Below are 16,948 nucleotides of genomic sequence, written 5' to 3' on the forward strand. Positions count from 1 at the left end.
CAAAGCAGAGTCAGCAAGGCGGAAAAAGGCTGGCTAAAGTTCCTGAAAGGCTGCATTTGGCCCTCTCCCAGAGGTTCCCCAACCTGGTGCCCTCCGGATATTATGAACAACAGGCCCCATCAGTGCCCTCTAGCTACAATAATGCAGGTTGTAGCTCAAAGCATCTAGAGAGCACCAGGTTGGGGAAGGCTGTGGCACAACACACCAGGAAGGATTTTGGAGGCAGATTCCAGCTGGCAGGCAGGTTCATATTTGCTGGACGAGTGAGGCTTGGAATTCTTGTATTTCCTATCACGATTTTTCATTATTATTTTTTTAAAAAGCAGCCACCCCCTTGCTTTTGCACTATCAAATTTCACCTGCCTTTTAGGTTTTGCTCTTTGCTGGGGGGCGGGGGGGGGGCTAGGGAACACAGCCTGGGTATCAACGATATTTTGTGTGCTGTTTATTTTCCTTCCCAAAGGCCTTTGAGGAGCCAAACAAAGGCCACCAGATGCAGAAACTTCAGCCCTTCAAGGCTGCCTCTCTCTCTTTTTTCCTCCTTCCCCCGTGTGGAAAAAATTGTCAGATGCTGACAAATTCTTTCCCTCAGCCTCCACCCCCCCTTCCTTCCTCCTCTTTTCTTTTTGGAATGGGGGGGGGGGAGGAAAGACAGGTTTTTTGGGGGGGCGTAGAGAGACGGAAGGAAGAGAGCGAAGCCTCTTTCACTTTGGAATCAAATGTTAAGACAGCTTTGGAAAATATGCCATTGGCCTTCGATGTCTCCCTTTGCCCAGTGGGTGGATTGGACGGGTACATTATTTTGAGGGTTCTCTCTCTTCCACCCCACCCCAGGCATTTGAAATCTCCTCCAGGGTTTCCTTTTTCCTTCTCTTTCTTCCCCTGAATATTTGTTCTGCAGTACCATTACAGAAAGAAAGAAAGAAAGAAAGAAAGAAAGAAAGAAAGAAAAAAACCCATACCCTTTCCTCTTTTTCTTCTAGCCCTTCTCTGTCTCGTGTGGAAATGTGCAGGGGAAAGTTGCCTTCTTTCATAATAAGGTGGAAGGTTTTGTGTATTTCTCTCTCTCTCTCTCTCTCTCTCTCTCTCTCTCTCTCTCTCAACTCCACGCCACCAGACAGGAGAAGCAATTTGCTTTTTTGCTTTTTAAAGGGGGAAAAAACCACACAACTCCAGCAATTCAGATGACTTTGCCTATCCGCGCACCCCGCCTTTCTCTGTAAAGAAGCAATAGCTCCCACTTTACACGCAAGAGAAAGGTTTGGGGCATTTGAAAAGAGAGAGAAAAGGGGGTGGGGAGGAAACAATGCAATAACATCTTTCCACGCGCGCGAGTGGGGCGAGGGCACCCGTCGCACCACAGCGAGCGACTTCGTAGTATTATCTTAGTTTCTTTGTATGGAGATTCCATTCAAACTGTTCAGCGTGTCACCAGTAACCTTCCGCCAAAGAGGAGGAGGGGGAGAAAAATAGTCCCAAGCTACTCGTCACCCTTCTGATGGGTGCGGAGGTGGGGGGTGGGTGGGAAATATATGTGAGCACGAGAGAAATTGCTTGCAACTCGCTTTTTTTTTTTTTTTTGCTGCGGCTACGCCACCCTTTTATATCTTGCACCCAAGCTCCCTGTTCCCCTGAGCATGGCTAGAGTGCATTTGCCAACACTGCCCCCAAACTCCCCTTTTTAATTTTTTTTTTTAATTGCAATCTTTCTTTTCCTCTTTTCGCTTCAGTCAAGACACAGTGTAGCCTTGCAACGAGCCTTGCCTCATTGGGCGCAGAGATTGCAAAGGGAACGCTCTCTCTCCCCCCCCCCCGCCTTCTCCACCTAACCTGAGCAAACGGAAGCTCCGGACCGGCTTTGACGGGCGGCTCGGCGGAGCCAATGGCGTGGCGGGGAGGCTTCCCAAAATGTGTGGGCGGCCAATGGGCTGCGCAGGGGGGCCGGCTCGCGGGGAGGCTAGCAGCTCAGGTTGACAGTGACTAGTCCCAGTGCAGGGAAGTGCAAGGAGAGAGAGAGAGAGAGAGAGAGAGGAGGGGATGAGCTTCAAAGTTCGAGGCTTCCTCTCATTGCAGGGAATTTCCCCCCCATCTTCTTTGAAGGAAGGGGAGAGGAGAGAAGGGAGATTGCAATAAAAGCAGCCTCTGGGAAAAAGCTTTGCAATTGCAGCTTGCTTCCCCTCCCCTTTCTTTGCAAAAAAAAAGGGGGGAGGAAAAATAAAAGAAAGCAGCAAGCTCGTCTTCTGCTATTCCCCCTTTTTCCTCCCTCTAAATTCTGACTCTTTCCTTTTCACCTTCTCTCTATCTCTCCCACCCCCCCCAACCACCCTTCACACTCTTCCTCCTCTTCTTCTTTCCTATTTATTTATTTTTTTGCCTCCCCCCCCCAACCCCCAATGCCAGCCATGATAGAGAAGGGCCCGGAGATCTCAGGCAAAAGAAGGGGCAGGAACAATAATGCCAGCAGCCAGGCGAGCGGCGCTGCTTCTCAGGGCGCCTCTGCCTCCGTCGCAGCCGGCAGCGCCAACAATGGGAATAATAGTAAAAGTTTGGCATCGGCGGCATCGGCGGCGCCCAATGGCAATGGCAGCAGCGCCGCCAACTCTTGGGAAGAGGGCAGCTCGGGGTCTTCCAGCGACGAGGAGCATGGTGAGTCTCCCGGGGATATTGGGGGTGGGGGAGGAAGGGATGGAGAGAAAATTGAGAAGGGGGGGTGGGGAGGAAACTCTAAAGACTTCTGGAAATAGGCGCATGGTTTTTGTAAAGCAAGCATTCTTATTTTTAAATCAGGAGCGGGGGTGGAGGGAAGCAAGGAAAGAAATCGAGCAGAGTTCCCCCCCCCCACCCAAAAAGCTTGCAGACTTTTGAGAATACGAGCATGGCAAGCTTTTTTTATTCTTCTTGCTTGTTTCCACATCAGGAGGAGGAGGCATGAGAGTGGGACCCCAATACCAAGCCGTCGTTCCCGACTTTGACCCTGGTGAGTCATTTTCCGTGGATCCTGCGTGCCTTTTTTTTCTTTTTTGGCGTCTCTTCTGGACGAGCCGCGAGTAGTTTTGAGGAAGTCCTACTCGGGAGTAGGCCCGTTGGAGTGCATGGGCCCAAGTGGGTAGTCATGGGTGGCCATTAATTCCAACCGGGGCTGCTCTGAGCGTGGCTGATCCGAGGTTTGCCTCTCTGTCTCTGCACAACCCCCCCCCCCGCCGCTAATCCTTCGCCATTAGGAAGGGGGAAAAGGATCTGATCTGGTGCCTGCTTTTTTTTTTATTGCTTAGGAAGTAAATTCCGTGGTGCTTCCTCCCAAGTAAAACGTGTAATGGATTGGGGAATGGCTAAAGTCATTTTGTGTGCGAGATTGCGAAGGCAAGGGTGAAAGGGCTTTTCCTTCCTTTTGTTATAAAAAGTAGTATTTTTTTTAAAAAAAGTGTTGTTGTCTCCCCCACCCTGTTCAAGAAGCAGGAAGATGACAACTTTTGCCCCTTCCCCTCTGTGTTTACCCTGCTGTCCAAGGAAGGAACAGCAAGGGAAGGGGGGGGGGGGGTTGGAAAAGCAGAGAAACGTGCTTGGGAAACGTGCCACCACACTTGATGATAAAAGTGGGGGGGGGAGGATATATTAGGGGTTTTTTTACTTCTTCGAAAATCTTCCCACAAATCCATTCTTTATTATCTCTTCTTTTCCCCCTTTCTTTTTTTCTTCCTTTTAGAAAAATAAAGTGGATTTTTCAGGGAGGAGAAAAGATTAATCTCTCCTCTCCGCCCCCCCCCCCATTTCTGTGCTTTGCAGGTGTGGTTACTATTTTCATAATTCACATTGGCGGAGTGGGGGGGGGGAGGAACCTGCCCTTTATGAAAATCCGGTGCCAGTCGACTCCTTTAGACTCCTCCCCGCAACCTCTCTCTCTCTCTCCCCCCCCCCACTACCAATTATTTCACATGCAATTGACCTAAATCCAATTACTTTTACAATTATTGTTATTAAATGAGCGGTTCGCGTTGGTTGTCCAGAGAGGTGCAGAGGAGAGCAGGAATCTCCTACTTCTTTTAATGACGGATTTTTAGGACGAGTGGAGTAGAAGACAAAAAGAGAGAGAGACAGGGAAGAGAAGAAATCCAGTTAATAAAAACAACAGAAGTCTTTCCAGGGGGCGCTTTATAGACTGGGTGTCAAGCAGAACAACAGATTTGTCCAGCGAGAGATGGCGAAACGGGAGTGTTTGCTTCCCCCCCCCCTTTAAAAAAATAATCTCTCTGTACGTGGATATATGGTGTAGGGTTTTTGGGAGTGGAGGAGAACAAAACAGCCTCGTTCCTTTATTTAGGATGTGCACATTTATTGTAATCAACTGTTTCTGTTCTTGGGGGTGGGAGAAGGAGGAAGAAAAAGCGAGTTCCCCAATGCTCTCTGTCTACTTAATCTCTCCCTCAGTTTCCCCTACTCTTAATTTAAAATGGAAGGGGTTGGGGGGGGAGAGAGAAACCTGGTCAAACAAAGGAATTCAAGGTTTCCTGTAAGGCAGATAATTTATTATTTTTAATGTGTGTTTGTCAGGAGCCATGCTACAGCCTTTACTTCCTTAGTTTTGAAACGGAAAGGCTCCCAGTTCTTCCTTTGCAACTATAGCTTAATTCTGTCTTCCTGTAAAACAAGCAAAACAGCGGCAACAACCCCCCACCCCAATCCCTGCCCCACCCTGCTACCCCCCACTGTCTCGGTCTTAACACGAGAACTGACTCTAGCATGTAGCTAACTTGATCGAATCCTTTGTTTCTGGACTTTTCAAAAATAATAAGACCAACAAAAAAGAGCGCCCAGCCTTCCCCCCCCTGAAAAGTATGAGATTTCTTTTCTTTTTTTTAGCACGACCCGCAGGAACTCCGGATAATTGATTTCCCCCCCCTAGTTTGCTGACTGCCGTAATTTGTGATAGCGCTCGCAGATTTGTAGGGCTGGTGTAGTTGTGCAGGGCCGGGACTCAGGATTCCTCCCGTTTTAAGAATCGGGAGAGCTGGAGGGGTTCCTGCAGGCCATGTAGTCCACCCCCTTCAAGAGATTCCTCCTCTTTTTATTTTTTTGCATCCGAAATCTCCCATTAAAGCTTCTCTTTCCTCCCCTCTGTGTGGCAGCTCTTCAGCTGTCTGAAGAGTGTGTCTTCCACCTTGATCTTTCCGTATTCGGGCTAAACATAACTCAGCTCCCTCCATCCTTTCCTCTTAAGACATGTTTTCCATACCACTGGCCATGCTCCTCGTGTCCTCCCCTGAACCTGTTCTTTTTTTCCTAAGTGCGGAGGCCAGAACTGGATGTGGTACTTGGAATAAAGTGCAGCTATTACTTCTTGCGCACTTGGGGGTGCATTTCAAGCGAGATCACTCTGTCAAAACAGTGAAATGATCTCTCCACCCCCCTTTCCCCAAAATGCACTGTACTTTGTGTTCTCCCAGATTCATGGAGGCAGAGGAAAGCCCGGATGTGCTACTGAGAGTTCCGTTCTGCTGGCTGCTGCTAGTGGAACTGAGTACAGTGGTACCTCGGGTTAAGTACTTAATTCGTTCCGGAGGTCCGTACTTAACCTGAAACTGTTCTTAACCTGAAGCACCACTTTAGCTAATGGGGCCTCCTGCTGCTGCCGCACCGCCGGAGCACTATTTCTGTTCTCACCCTGAAGCAAAGTTCTTAACCTGAAGCACTATTTCTGGGTTAGCGGACTAACCTGAAGCGTTTGTAACCTGAAGCGTATGTAACCCGAGGTACCACTGTACTTGAATCTGGCCCTTGGAAACTATGGCTCTATGAATAGCAGCTTCAAACTGCGTTGGCCTTTTTTGCCACAGCATAACACCACGGACTCGCATTTCCGTTTGTGATCAGTTGCAATCCCAAGCTCCTTTTCGCATGCGTTACTGTCAAGGCAGGCATCACCATTTGATTTCTGTTTTGCCCAAATGCAAAACTTTTGCATTACTGAATTTTACTTTGCTGAGTTCCAACGTTAGTGTGTCTGCTGCAGTGTGTAGGTGTGTCATGCGAACGCTTCCCGCTCTCCTCCTGGGGCTGGAAAAGGGTTAGTTTAACCTCTGGTTTGCTAGTAAAACTGAATTACTGTGGCGCGAAATGATGCAAAACTGAATTACTGTGTTGTGAAATGATGCATATTTAAAAAGTGTGCCACCGACATAAAAAGTTTGGAAAGTTAAGTCGCTGATAAATTTAAATCTTGCCCCAGCCACAAACTTGCCAAACGCTTGATCCTATGCATTCAGAAGTAAACACAACTGGTTCAGTGGATGTGGATGTATTCATGGGAGTTTATTTGGTTTCAAAGAATGTTAATCTTAAAACTTAAATATGAGAAGGTCATTTCGTCTGGCTGTTCACCAGAAGGTTGGTGGTTCGAACCCATCCAGGGACAACTGTGGGCTGGGGGGGGGTTGGACTAGATGACCCTTGGGGTCCCTTCCAACACTATGATTTTATGAAAAATGCCCACCTACCTTACTAGGTTGTGTTGAGTATTGCTGACAACGTGTGATTCAAAAGTGCTGTATAACACTCAAAAACACTTAAATGTACTATATTTATGTGAAGGACCCTGTGAAACATTGTGGGCGGGAGGAAATATAATGAAATATTAATCATTTTGTGTGGCATGTTTTTGTTTTTTTACATTTATAGTCTATCTTAAGTTCAAGGGTCGCACTCTCTTCACCCCCCCTTTTGTCTCTCAACAACCACGTGAGGAAGCTTGGGTTGAGAGATGGTGACTGGCCCAAGGTCACCCATTCATGGTTGGACAGGATTTTGAACCTGGGTTTGTTGACACTCTGAACTGGGGCGGCTCAACTTCTCATAGCACGTGGGCCTCAAAAGTACTTCGACACGGAACGTGTGGGCCTTGTCACGTGTGCGTGGGGGGGGGGGAATTGAGGCCAAAAATTGACACACGCCCCCAGCCCTTACACTGCCTTCCCAACCCAAAGCCCACTAAACAAGACTCTGGGTTTTGGGAAGTAGGTGCCAGGCTAGGGTTCAAAATTAGCAGGGCGACAGGCGGGTTTTCCCCCTAAAGATTCTCCATTTGTGAGGACCTCCAAAAGTCGTGGATGCCATTTTTTTTGCGCCTGGCTGACACTAAAGGATTACTTAAATGTATGTGCTTCGAAGCCTTAAAGTATACGTTAAGGATAGACAATATGTTAAAGAGTTTAACAATAAAGAGTAGTGTGTTTTGAAAACTGAAGTACGGTACTAATATATTTTGATGTAAACACCAAATTAAACATGTGCAGTGGTACCTCAGGTTACATACGCTTCAGGTTACATACGCTTCAGGTTACAGACTCTGCTAACCCAGAAATAGTGCTTCAGGTTAAGAACTTTGCTTCAGGATGAGAACAGAAATTGTGCGGCGCGGCAGCAGCAGCAGGAGGCCCCATTAGCTAAAGTGGTGCTTCAGGTTAAGAACAGTTTCAGGTTAAGTACGGACCTCCGGAATGAATTAAGTACTTAACCTGAGGTACCACTGTATTAACAAATTTCTGCTAAAAAACGTGATATTAACAATGTGAATTAACTTACGTGTATTGTGTGTTAATTCATGCTTATCAAAATAATAACTAAAAAGTTCTGCTTCCCTCCCCCCGTGGCGACTAGGCATTCTGTTTTGGCGCCCACAACCCAGGTCCCAGAAGCCATTTGGCTCCTACCTTTTCTATCCCAGTTTCTAACACTGCTGGCAAAGTCCTGCAGCCCTCCCACCTCCTTCCCAGCCCTGGAAAAGTGCTAACTAGGCTTGCCAAGGGCCGCCCAAAAAGGCTTCGAGGGCCACATTTGTGCGTTGGAACACCCTGCTCTAAACCACACTGGGCTTGCCCTGCTCTAAGCGTTTTATGCCTCGTATATGTTTGTTTAGTGTTGCATGGCCCTAGACTGTGGCCATGTGTTGTATGCGCACACATCTGGTTTTCCATGTGTACATATGTGTGTGTGTAGCAGCTGGCTATACATATGGCAGCACCAGGTACATGTGTCTTTGTCACACACAATTAACATCAAAGGGGATTCCCACAATAGGACACTCCCCATGTAGGAAGCTCTTCCTGGATGAAGGTTACAGGCAGGGCCAAAATCGCAGAGATTTCCTGCCCCCATTTCCCCCCCAAGTTGAAGGGGGTTAGTGTCTGAATTGGGCCCATGAGCTAGAAAAGCTCGCATCCTCTTTCCCAGGTGTATTTTCCTGATCAAAATTGCTGCTATTTGTAGGGGGCAGGTAGGAGGCACACAGGGATGTATAAATTTGCATGTTTTCCTCTTTGGGCAAAGAGTTTCCGCACTGGGGAGGCGTTTTGGCTTGTAAAGGTTTTTGTGTCTGTTGGCTGTTCTCCTGCACCGCAGCCCTGATTAGATTTACTTCCCTACATTTCTTTTAACCTTTAAAGAAAACCAAATACCTGCAGGAGATCCAATCAAGGACCTCTCAAAGTCTTGCCTAATTAGATCCTTTTGTACTCTTCCCTCCCGCACCTCTTTCACCGCCTCCTGCCCTGGTTCTGTAGGTTACAGTGGTCCAACCATTATATGCTGAAAATTAAATCTGGTTTTGTGTTTTAACTTTTGTGGCCACTGGCTGGCTCTAATTGCTTCTGAAGTACGGTGGACGCTCGGGTTGTGGACGTGATCTGTGTGGGAGGCATGTTCTCAACCCGCAGCGTTCACAACCTGCAGTGCCGCATCTGCGCACGCTTGGGTTGCGATTTGGTGCTTCTGTGCATGTGCAAAGTGTGATTTAGTGCTTCTGTGCATGCGTGATCACCGAAACCCGGAAGTAACCCGTTCCGGTACTTCCGGGTTTCGGCGCGTCTGTAACCCGAAGAAATGCAACCTGAGGAGTCGGTAACCCGAGGTATGACTGTAGTAGGTTGTTTCCTTCCGCAATAAACTTGTTACTGAATATTTTTGTGAGCTGGTTAGAGACATTCTTAGGTGGAGGTGCTGAGATGTGTCTGAGCAGCATGTTCCTCTTGCAGAGCTATAATTCACAAGCTTCTTTTTGGGGAGGGCTCCCTCAAACTAGATTGAGTTTTGTAGTGTGGTTATTATATTTCGGTTATCTCGTTGCTCCAAGTTGGACTGGCCACTGCAGCTGTGTTGCATGGGGACCATTTTTACGTTGCATCCGTGTGACGTGGCAAATGACGCCGTTATTCTCCAGGCGATCCATTCGTCTCATGTATCTCCTTTCTGCAGATATGGCTAGGCCACGTGGAAGTGGTTCCTAAGCTGCAATAGTACAACTATTTTTTCTGGGTTTGAGAGTTTTATGGAACTAACTGTGAATTTATTGTTAGAATAGGCCCTCTTATGTGTGCACTGTTGGGGGGGGTGGGAAAACATATACCCCACCAAACTCCCATCAGTCTTAAAGCTTCCACATTTTTTAAAAGAGAGATAGGATATTTTGTTGCTTGGAAAATAAGATTGGGTTACACTCAAGGTCCTGGCTGTAGGCTTCCCCATGGCAGCTGGTTGGCCTTCTCTGAAAACAGGATGTTGGATTTGGGGCCCTTTGGCCTTATTCCACAGGGCTCTTCTTAGGTAAATTCTAACTCGTTAGGAATTTGGATACTTGGCTGTTGTAAATGGGATTGTATGTACACAATTATAGAATTGTAGAGTTGGAAGGGACCCTGTGGATCATCTAGCCCAGGCATGGCCAAACTTGGCCCTCCAGCTGTTTTGGGACTACAACTCCCATCATCCCTAGCTAACAGGACCAGTGGTCAGGGATGATGGGAATTGTAGTCCGAAAACACCTGGAGGGCCGAGTTTGACCATGCCTGATCTAGCCCAACCCTGTGCAGTGCTGCAGTGTGCTGCTGTCCCGTAAGGAAATCGAACCCGTGACCTTGGCGTTATTAGCACCACACTCTAACCAAGTGAGAACCTTAATTTACTTTCCGCAAAGATTATCACATTTTTTAAAATCTCCCTGTCGCCTTTCCCTACATTTACAAAAGCCTGGTGTCCTCCAGATGTTGTCTGCAGCTGATGAGAGTAACATCCCAAAAAACTTTGGATAGGATCAGGTTGTGTGGATGGCTAGCTCCACCCCCCCACTTGGGCTTCCATCAATTGAGAGTTATGCATACTACCTTTTTATGAACTAAAAAAACCCCTTCTTAATGATGCTCTCTACTAACCGGGGTAAAGACCTGTCAAATTACTTGATGGAGCTTGTCACCAAGGTATTGCTTTAACTTACACAAATGTCAGTGATGTCAAGTTTGTCAGGTTAATCTTTCCCAGAAGTGTTCTTGTCAACTAGTTCTTGAACGTCAGCATTTTTTTGGGGGGGGGGTAAGTAAAATGTTTAAACCTCTCCTAGAAGAAATTGGTATTTCTTCCTCCTCCTAAGGAAATTGGTATTGAAAATACCTTGTGTATTCTGCCTCCCAAGTGCCTAAAAATTTGGTGCTGTGGGTATCTAGAATTAGGGGTGCTCTTCCTGTCCTGCCTTTTAACTTTTTATGACTATTTATTTTAGCTGTCTGATGCTTTCAATATTAGGCAGAACGACAGGACGCATATTTGGTGTTAGTAGCTTAAATGATACCTGGTTAGGGTTAGTTATTCAGTGTCTGCTTAAATCAGTAAGGTTGATGCACACCTAAAGTATTTGCTATGTGCTTGCTTGACCCAAGTGTACCATTTTAGCTATTCTAATGGTGTGTAATAGTTATTTGACCTTGTGCAGGCATAGGGGGTTCTGTGGGCAGGGGTGATTCAGCTAAAATCTTAGCCCAACCAATCACTTTGATCTGTGGAACTTGCACTTATAAAAAGGCCACACAACGTTCATTTCACATTGTAAGGGGCCATTTACAGTTGCATATTCCTGCATTGCAGGGGGTAGACCTAGATCAGGGGTAGGCAACCTAAGGCCCGGGGCTGGATGCGGCCCAATCGCCTTCTCAATCCGGCCTGCGGACGGTCCGGTAATCAGTGTGTTTTTACATGAGTAGAATGTGTCCTTTTATTTAAAATGCATCTCTGGGTTGTTTGTGGGGCATAGGAGTTCGTTCATTATTCCCCCCCCCCCATATAGTCTGGCCCACCACATGGTCTGAGGGACGGTGGACCGGCCCACAGCTGAAAAAGGTTGCTGACCCCTGATCTAGATGGTCCTCTCAGGGTCCCTTCCAACTCTACAATTCTGTGATTCCTTTAGTGTGGCATCACCCGATCTTTGGAACTCCCTGCCTGGTGACGTTAGGTCGGCACCATCATTGTATCCTTTTAGCCACCTGCCAAAAACTTTTCTGTGTTTCGGCAGGCCAATCTGGAGACGTGATTTGGTTACATCTGTTTTTTAAACTTGTCTCAGATGAGACTAGTGTTAGAAACTCAGATATATAATCAAATGGCACCTTAAACCTAGGTTACGGTCACAACAGAATGTCTAGGCGCATTTTGTGTGTGAAACAACAACTTCTTATTCCTCTTCCTCTTCCTCCTCCTCCTCCTCTACCACTTTTAAAGAAAAACCCCTCAAAGCGGTTTATAACACATTAAGACATCAAATAAAACAATCTAAAATAAAATAAATTCAGTCTTCAAGGAAAACATTTCAGATCCTTTTCTAAGGGACATTTTGCTTCCCCCCTATTTATTTACCTACTTTATTCATATAGCTGCCTCATAGCAGAAGTGCTTTAGGAAGCCAGTGTGGTGTAGTGGTTAGAGCAGGCATAGGCAAACTCGGCCCTCCAGATGTTTTGCGACTACAACTCCCATGATCCCTAGATAACAGGAACAGTGGTCAGGGATGATAGTCCCAAAACACCTGGAGGGCCTATGCCTGGGTTATAAGAGTGTCGGACTAGGGCTTGGGAGATCAGGGTTCAAATCCCCACTCGGTCATGAAGCTTGGGAGACCTTGGAGTCAGTCACAGCCTCTTAACCTACCTTACAGGGTCATTGTAAGGATTAAGTGAGGGGGGAGGGTAAACCATGTACTCCTTGGATATAAAGCTGGGATATACATTCAGTAAATAAGTTCTTCTCCTTACCTGCTTAAGAAAGCTGGAGGGGCCAGCCAGATGGAGATGTCAGTCAGCAACCTGGAACCCGGGGATCTCCGCGTAGTTGAATTTACACCAGTTGCAAAATGTGTCTGGCGCCTGGGGAATTTTGAACACTGATTGCATCCAAATGTCTCCATGTTTTTATGGAATGACTGGTCAAGAAGTACAGAGGTACTAGGGTGGAAAAAGAAGTTGGGATCCTTTGCAGTTTCTTGGATCGGCTGCTTGTCTCACCTGGCCTGACTGGATGTAAAGCAAAGCCATTAGGAAGCTGCCTTATACTGCCATTGGCCCATCTAATTTAGTATTGTCTAGATTGGCAAGCTTATGGATGCGGGTGGCACTGTGGGTTAAACCACAGAGCCTAGGACTTGCCGATCAGAAGGTCGGCGGTTCGAATCCCCGCGACGGGGTGAGCTCCCGTTGCTCGGTCCCTGCTCCTGCCCACCTAGCAGTTCGAAAGCACGTCAAAGTGCAAGTAGATAAATAGGTACCACTCCGGCGGGAAGGTAAATGGCGTTTCTGTGCACTGCTCTGGTTCGCCAGAAGCGGCTTAGTCATGCTGGCCACATGACCCGGAAGCTGTACGCTGGCTCCCTTGGCCAGTAAAGCGAGATGAGCGCTGCAACCCCAGAGTCGGCCACGACTGGACCCAATGGTCAGGGGTCCCTTTACCTTTACCTTTTAGACTGGCAAGCAGTGCGTCTCCAAGGTTTCAGACAGGGGTCCCTCCTGACCTTACCTGGGGAGATCACCCTTGGAGCCATAGTGGATGTTGCACCACTGAATAAGAGTCTTTCCTCTACAGCGAGGACCTAAAGCCCATGAAATTGCCAAGGTAGCTGGAGGCCTGTCATAATTCTGTGCAGGGCCCAAAATGTATCCAGGATAAAAGCAGTGGCCTGTGGTGAGGTTCTTTGTTCTCTGTGACTCCATGAACTGAGTTGAGGCAAGAAAGGGCTTGGCACCCTCCCCACATCTAAATGTTAAAGTCTGTGTGAAATCCAGAGGAAAGCACACAGATATGGCCTGTCTGCAAGGTGTGCATTGGTAATAATTGATTTGCATTAAATAAAAATTCCAGACAGTGTATGGGGTCTAATTTGCACATTTTGCTAACGGTGCCGAGTAAAATCGGCAGAAAGGTCTGTAGCTTTGCTGCCATTTTAAATGCCGGAGATATAGTAGGTTTGGTGTGAGGTATACCTTTCTAAGGAAAAAAAGGAAAAGCCAGCAGGATATGGGTCTTATCAGCTAGACAATGAGTAGGGGTTCTCTGCTGCTAGTCTTGGAATTTATTATTTAACAAAATTATATGCCATTTACTGCAAAAAACAATAACAACACAACCCTGTTAAGTGGTTTACAAGGCAGTCGGTTCATTTAAAATACCAATTAAGAATGAGTTACATAAAAAATAAAATCAGTAATTGTAAAACAGTTTTACCTGTTAAAATTACATGCCTGGGTAGGGCTCCTGGAACAAAAAAGTTTTTAGCAGACACCCCACAGCAGTTTAGTGAAGGCATCTGCTTGATATCAATGGGTAGAGAGTTCCAAAGTCTTTTGCCACAGGAAAAGATGTGTTTCTTGCAACTGTGGAATCATGTAAGCAGTTGAGTGGGCACATGTGGGGTATTGCCGAAGCAACAATTGCTTTTAAATGCTTTCGGTTTTGTTAGGGTTTCTTTCACGGTGGACTTGCCAACCTTTATTTCTCCTGCTGTGTTTGATTGACTTGCCTCTGGCTTGGACACTCCCAGTCCTTAATTTTGCTGCTTGGGTAGCCACAAAGAGTTGCTTTGGGGACGTTTGCTGTGATGATGTTTCAGCAATAATAATAATAATAATAATAATAATAATAGAATTGTAGAGTTGGAAAGGACCACAAGGGTCATCTAGTCCAACCCCCTGCAGTGTCAGAATCTTTTGCCCAATGTTCTCCCAAACTGTACTTTGGTTGGTCACCAGGTTGGCAGAGGCCGCTATAACCAAGCAAAGTTTTGTCCGGATATTTCCATTTTTAGGCAATTGCTCAGCTATGTAAATAATCCAACCACCTCGTTGTCCCATAACACTAAACCATGGTTTATTAAACCATGACTTTGTGTTGTGCGTGAACTCAGTCCAGCAGCTTAACTATAGTTTGTTTACTGGCAACGAACCACAGTCTGAAACAATGGTTTGTTATCGACTTAGGAATCTTGGTGTGTTTTAGCCATGTGAACTCAAAACCTTTCCATAACCGTGATTTATTTGACCTTCCCACCTCAGATGCTTACCTGGCTACAAAGACACAAGGCACTGTTCAAAGAAAGGCCTGCGTCTGAAATTATGTATATTCTCTTGAGATGGGGAATAGCATAAAGAGAACAAAGAGGGAGAGACAGTGTGGTTCAATGGCCAGAGCCAGCCAACGAGAACAGGGTTCAAATCCTCACTTCAGTCATGAAGCTCACCAGGTGATTTTGAGGCTAGTACCGTGCCTCTCAGACGAATCTACCTCACAGGGTTGTTTTGAGGTTAAAGATGGCAGTGTATGGAGGAATTCGGTACCTCATTCCAATCTCCTTGGAGCCGAGGGCAGGATAATCATAAAAATGTAATAAAATAAACAAGGAAACCCTGTCCAGCTACCTCTGGACGAACTCCAATAGTTAGCACGGACTGAGAAGAGTACCTTACAACAGGCTGCTTGTTCCTTTCCTTCGCTGCAGGCAATTAGGGTTATTCTGAGCCTTGATAACTTTTGGAAGCTCTGCAATACTTTCCTGTTTGGGCTGCAATTTAATAGCCAGGTATGGGGTTAAAAAGCGAACTTCCACTTTTAATACATATAATAATAACTTAGGCCTTGCTTGCTAATGCAGCACCAGTGCATTTTCATAGAATTGTAGAGTTGGAAGGGACCCCGAGAGGCATCTAGTCCAACCCCTTGCAATGCAATGTGAGGCGCCAGCAGGTGATTTTTACTGCTTTGTGTGTTTGAATGAGCACTGGCTGCTAGGAAATCATGAAAATGGATTGACTACAGTTTGGGTTGTGAAGTCTGTAAACATCTTCGGAGAAGCCACTTTTACAGGAAGTGAAGACAAAGAGTGAAAGAGAGCTGCAAGGGAGATCATATTGGGTGGCAGTGTCCGCTTTCCACGTGTTAGCTATTCTAGGATTGGGGGAAGGAATTTGCAGCGCCAGCTAGGAAAGAATCAGGGCCTACACAAAAAGCAACATGTTTATTATACAGTGGTACCTTGGGTTACAAACGCTTCGGATCACAAACGCTTCAGGTTAACAGACTCTGCTAACCTGGAAGTAGTACCTTCGTTGTTAAGAATTTTGCTTCAGGATGAGAACAGAAATTGCGCGGCGGCAGGGGGAGGCCCCATTAGCTAAAGTGGTACCTCAGGTTAAGAACAGTTTCAGGTTAAGAATGGACCTCTGGAACGAATTAAGTTCTTAACCAGAGGTACCACTGTATAAAATCCAAACCCTTAGTCTGGGCGATGGGAAGGATATGAATTGACTTAAACAACAAGAACAACAACAACAACACACAGAGTTTTTAAAAACAGTTTTATTAACACTTTCCATATCAAAGAAAAACAAGCAAAGAAACAATGCAAACTCAGAACACATACCGTATTTTTCTGTCTGTAAGACGCCCCCATGTATAAGACACCCCCTATTTTTGGGGACTCCGATTTAAGAAAATGGGGAGAGATACTATCCGTGTATAAGACGAGCCCAGATTTTGAACAGTATTTTAGAGTAAAAAAACATAGTCTTATACCCGGAAAAGTACGGTAAACCTACATATTTGGTTCACTGCAAACATAAGAGCAAAACAAGTAGACGACAGAAGATCTCCCACAAATACACAATTTGTAACACACAAACAAGCATTCGGTGGAGCCATCATTGAAGTAATTGGCTAGCCAAGCACAGAGAGAAAGGAGTGGGTGGGAAATTAACTCAGCCTATAACAGCACTTCATGAAATCATAGAACTCTGTAGAGTTGGGAAGGTCGACAAGGGTCATCTAGGTGCAGGAATCTTGCCCACAGCTGTCCCTGGGTGGGCTTGAACCACCAACCTTTGGTTAACGGCCAGATGCATTGGAGTAAATGTGTGGCTTTTGCATGTACCACTCCCAACATGGTAGAATATTATTTGTGGTGAAGCATGTAGATAAATATGTAATGTGTATTGTATAGGGCTGGGCGATATATCGCCCCAAACCGGTTTGAAGTCCATATCGTGATATTGGTTTCATAATGATGTATGTGTGTGCGTGCTTTGCAAAAATCACGGTGTGGGAAAAACCGCGAAGCCAGCCGGTGCCTCTGCATTGCTTTATTTCGTATATACATAATTAAGAGAGATTTGCGTATTTATTTATGATAGTTACTATGTGGATACGTATTGTGTTTCTGACCTTGATTCCTTTTTGTTGGGATTTATAAACAGCTTTCTGTTGAAACAGGAAACAGAATATGGATTGAGTAACTAATTAAACAAAATCTGAAAAAACAAAAGAACGGGGGTGTGTTGGTGAAGTTATTGTTAAAGGATCCTTTGAAAGTATCCATAGCAGACACCCAAGTGGTGAAACAAAGAGAAAAACAGCCACAAAAACTGACCACATTTAATTTTCAGAGAAAGTTGGCTGGGTTTTCTTTCTCTTTGTTTTATCCCATTTTGGGGGCGGGGGTGCATTTTTGTCAGGACAAGCCAGTGTGACATAATTGCAGGGACTTAGCACTTTGTCTCACTCAAATGGTTCTTTAAAATACCCCTGTACTTTTTTTAAGGAGTGGGAAGGAGTTTACAAGATTATAAAAGGCAGTCTTTCGTTGTAATGATTTGAC

General features: G+C 45.9%; 1 protein-coding gene across 2 annotated transcripts in view; it reads left to right on the forward strand.

The window, feature by feature from the left end:
- The first annotated feature begins 1,967 nt into the window (after positions 1-1,967).
- RCOR1 (REST corepressor 1) overlaps positions 1,968-16,948 on the forward strand; it is a 142,046-nt gene continuing 127,065 nt past the window's right edge. For both annotated transcript variants that reach the window (XM_083616825.1, XM_083616826.1), the window contains exons 1-2: positions 1,968-2,646; positions 2,918-2,977. In XM_083616825.1, the coding sequence (XP_083472951.1) occupies positions 2,394-2,646; positions 2,918-2,977 (313 nt within the window). In that variant the 5' untranslated portion in view covers positions 1,968-2,393. The remainder of the gene's footprint in view (positions 2,647-2,917; positions 2,978-16,948) is intronic.

This window comes from Podarcis filfolensis, assembly GCF_964270895.1.
Source record: "Podarcis filfolensis genome assembly, chromosome: 1".
Classification (NCBI taxonomy): Eukaryota; Metazoa; Chordata; class Lepidosauria; order Squamata; family Lacertidae; genus Podarcis; species Podarcis filfolensis.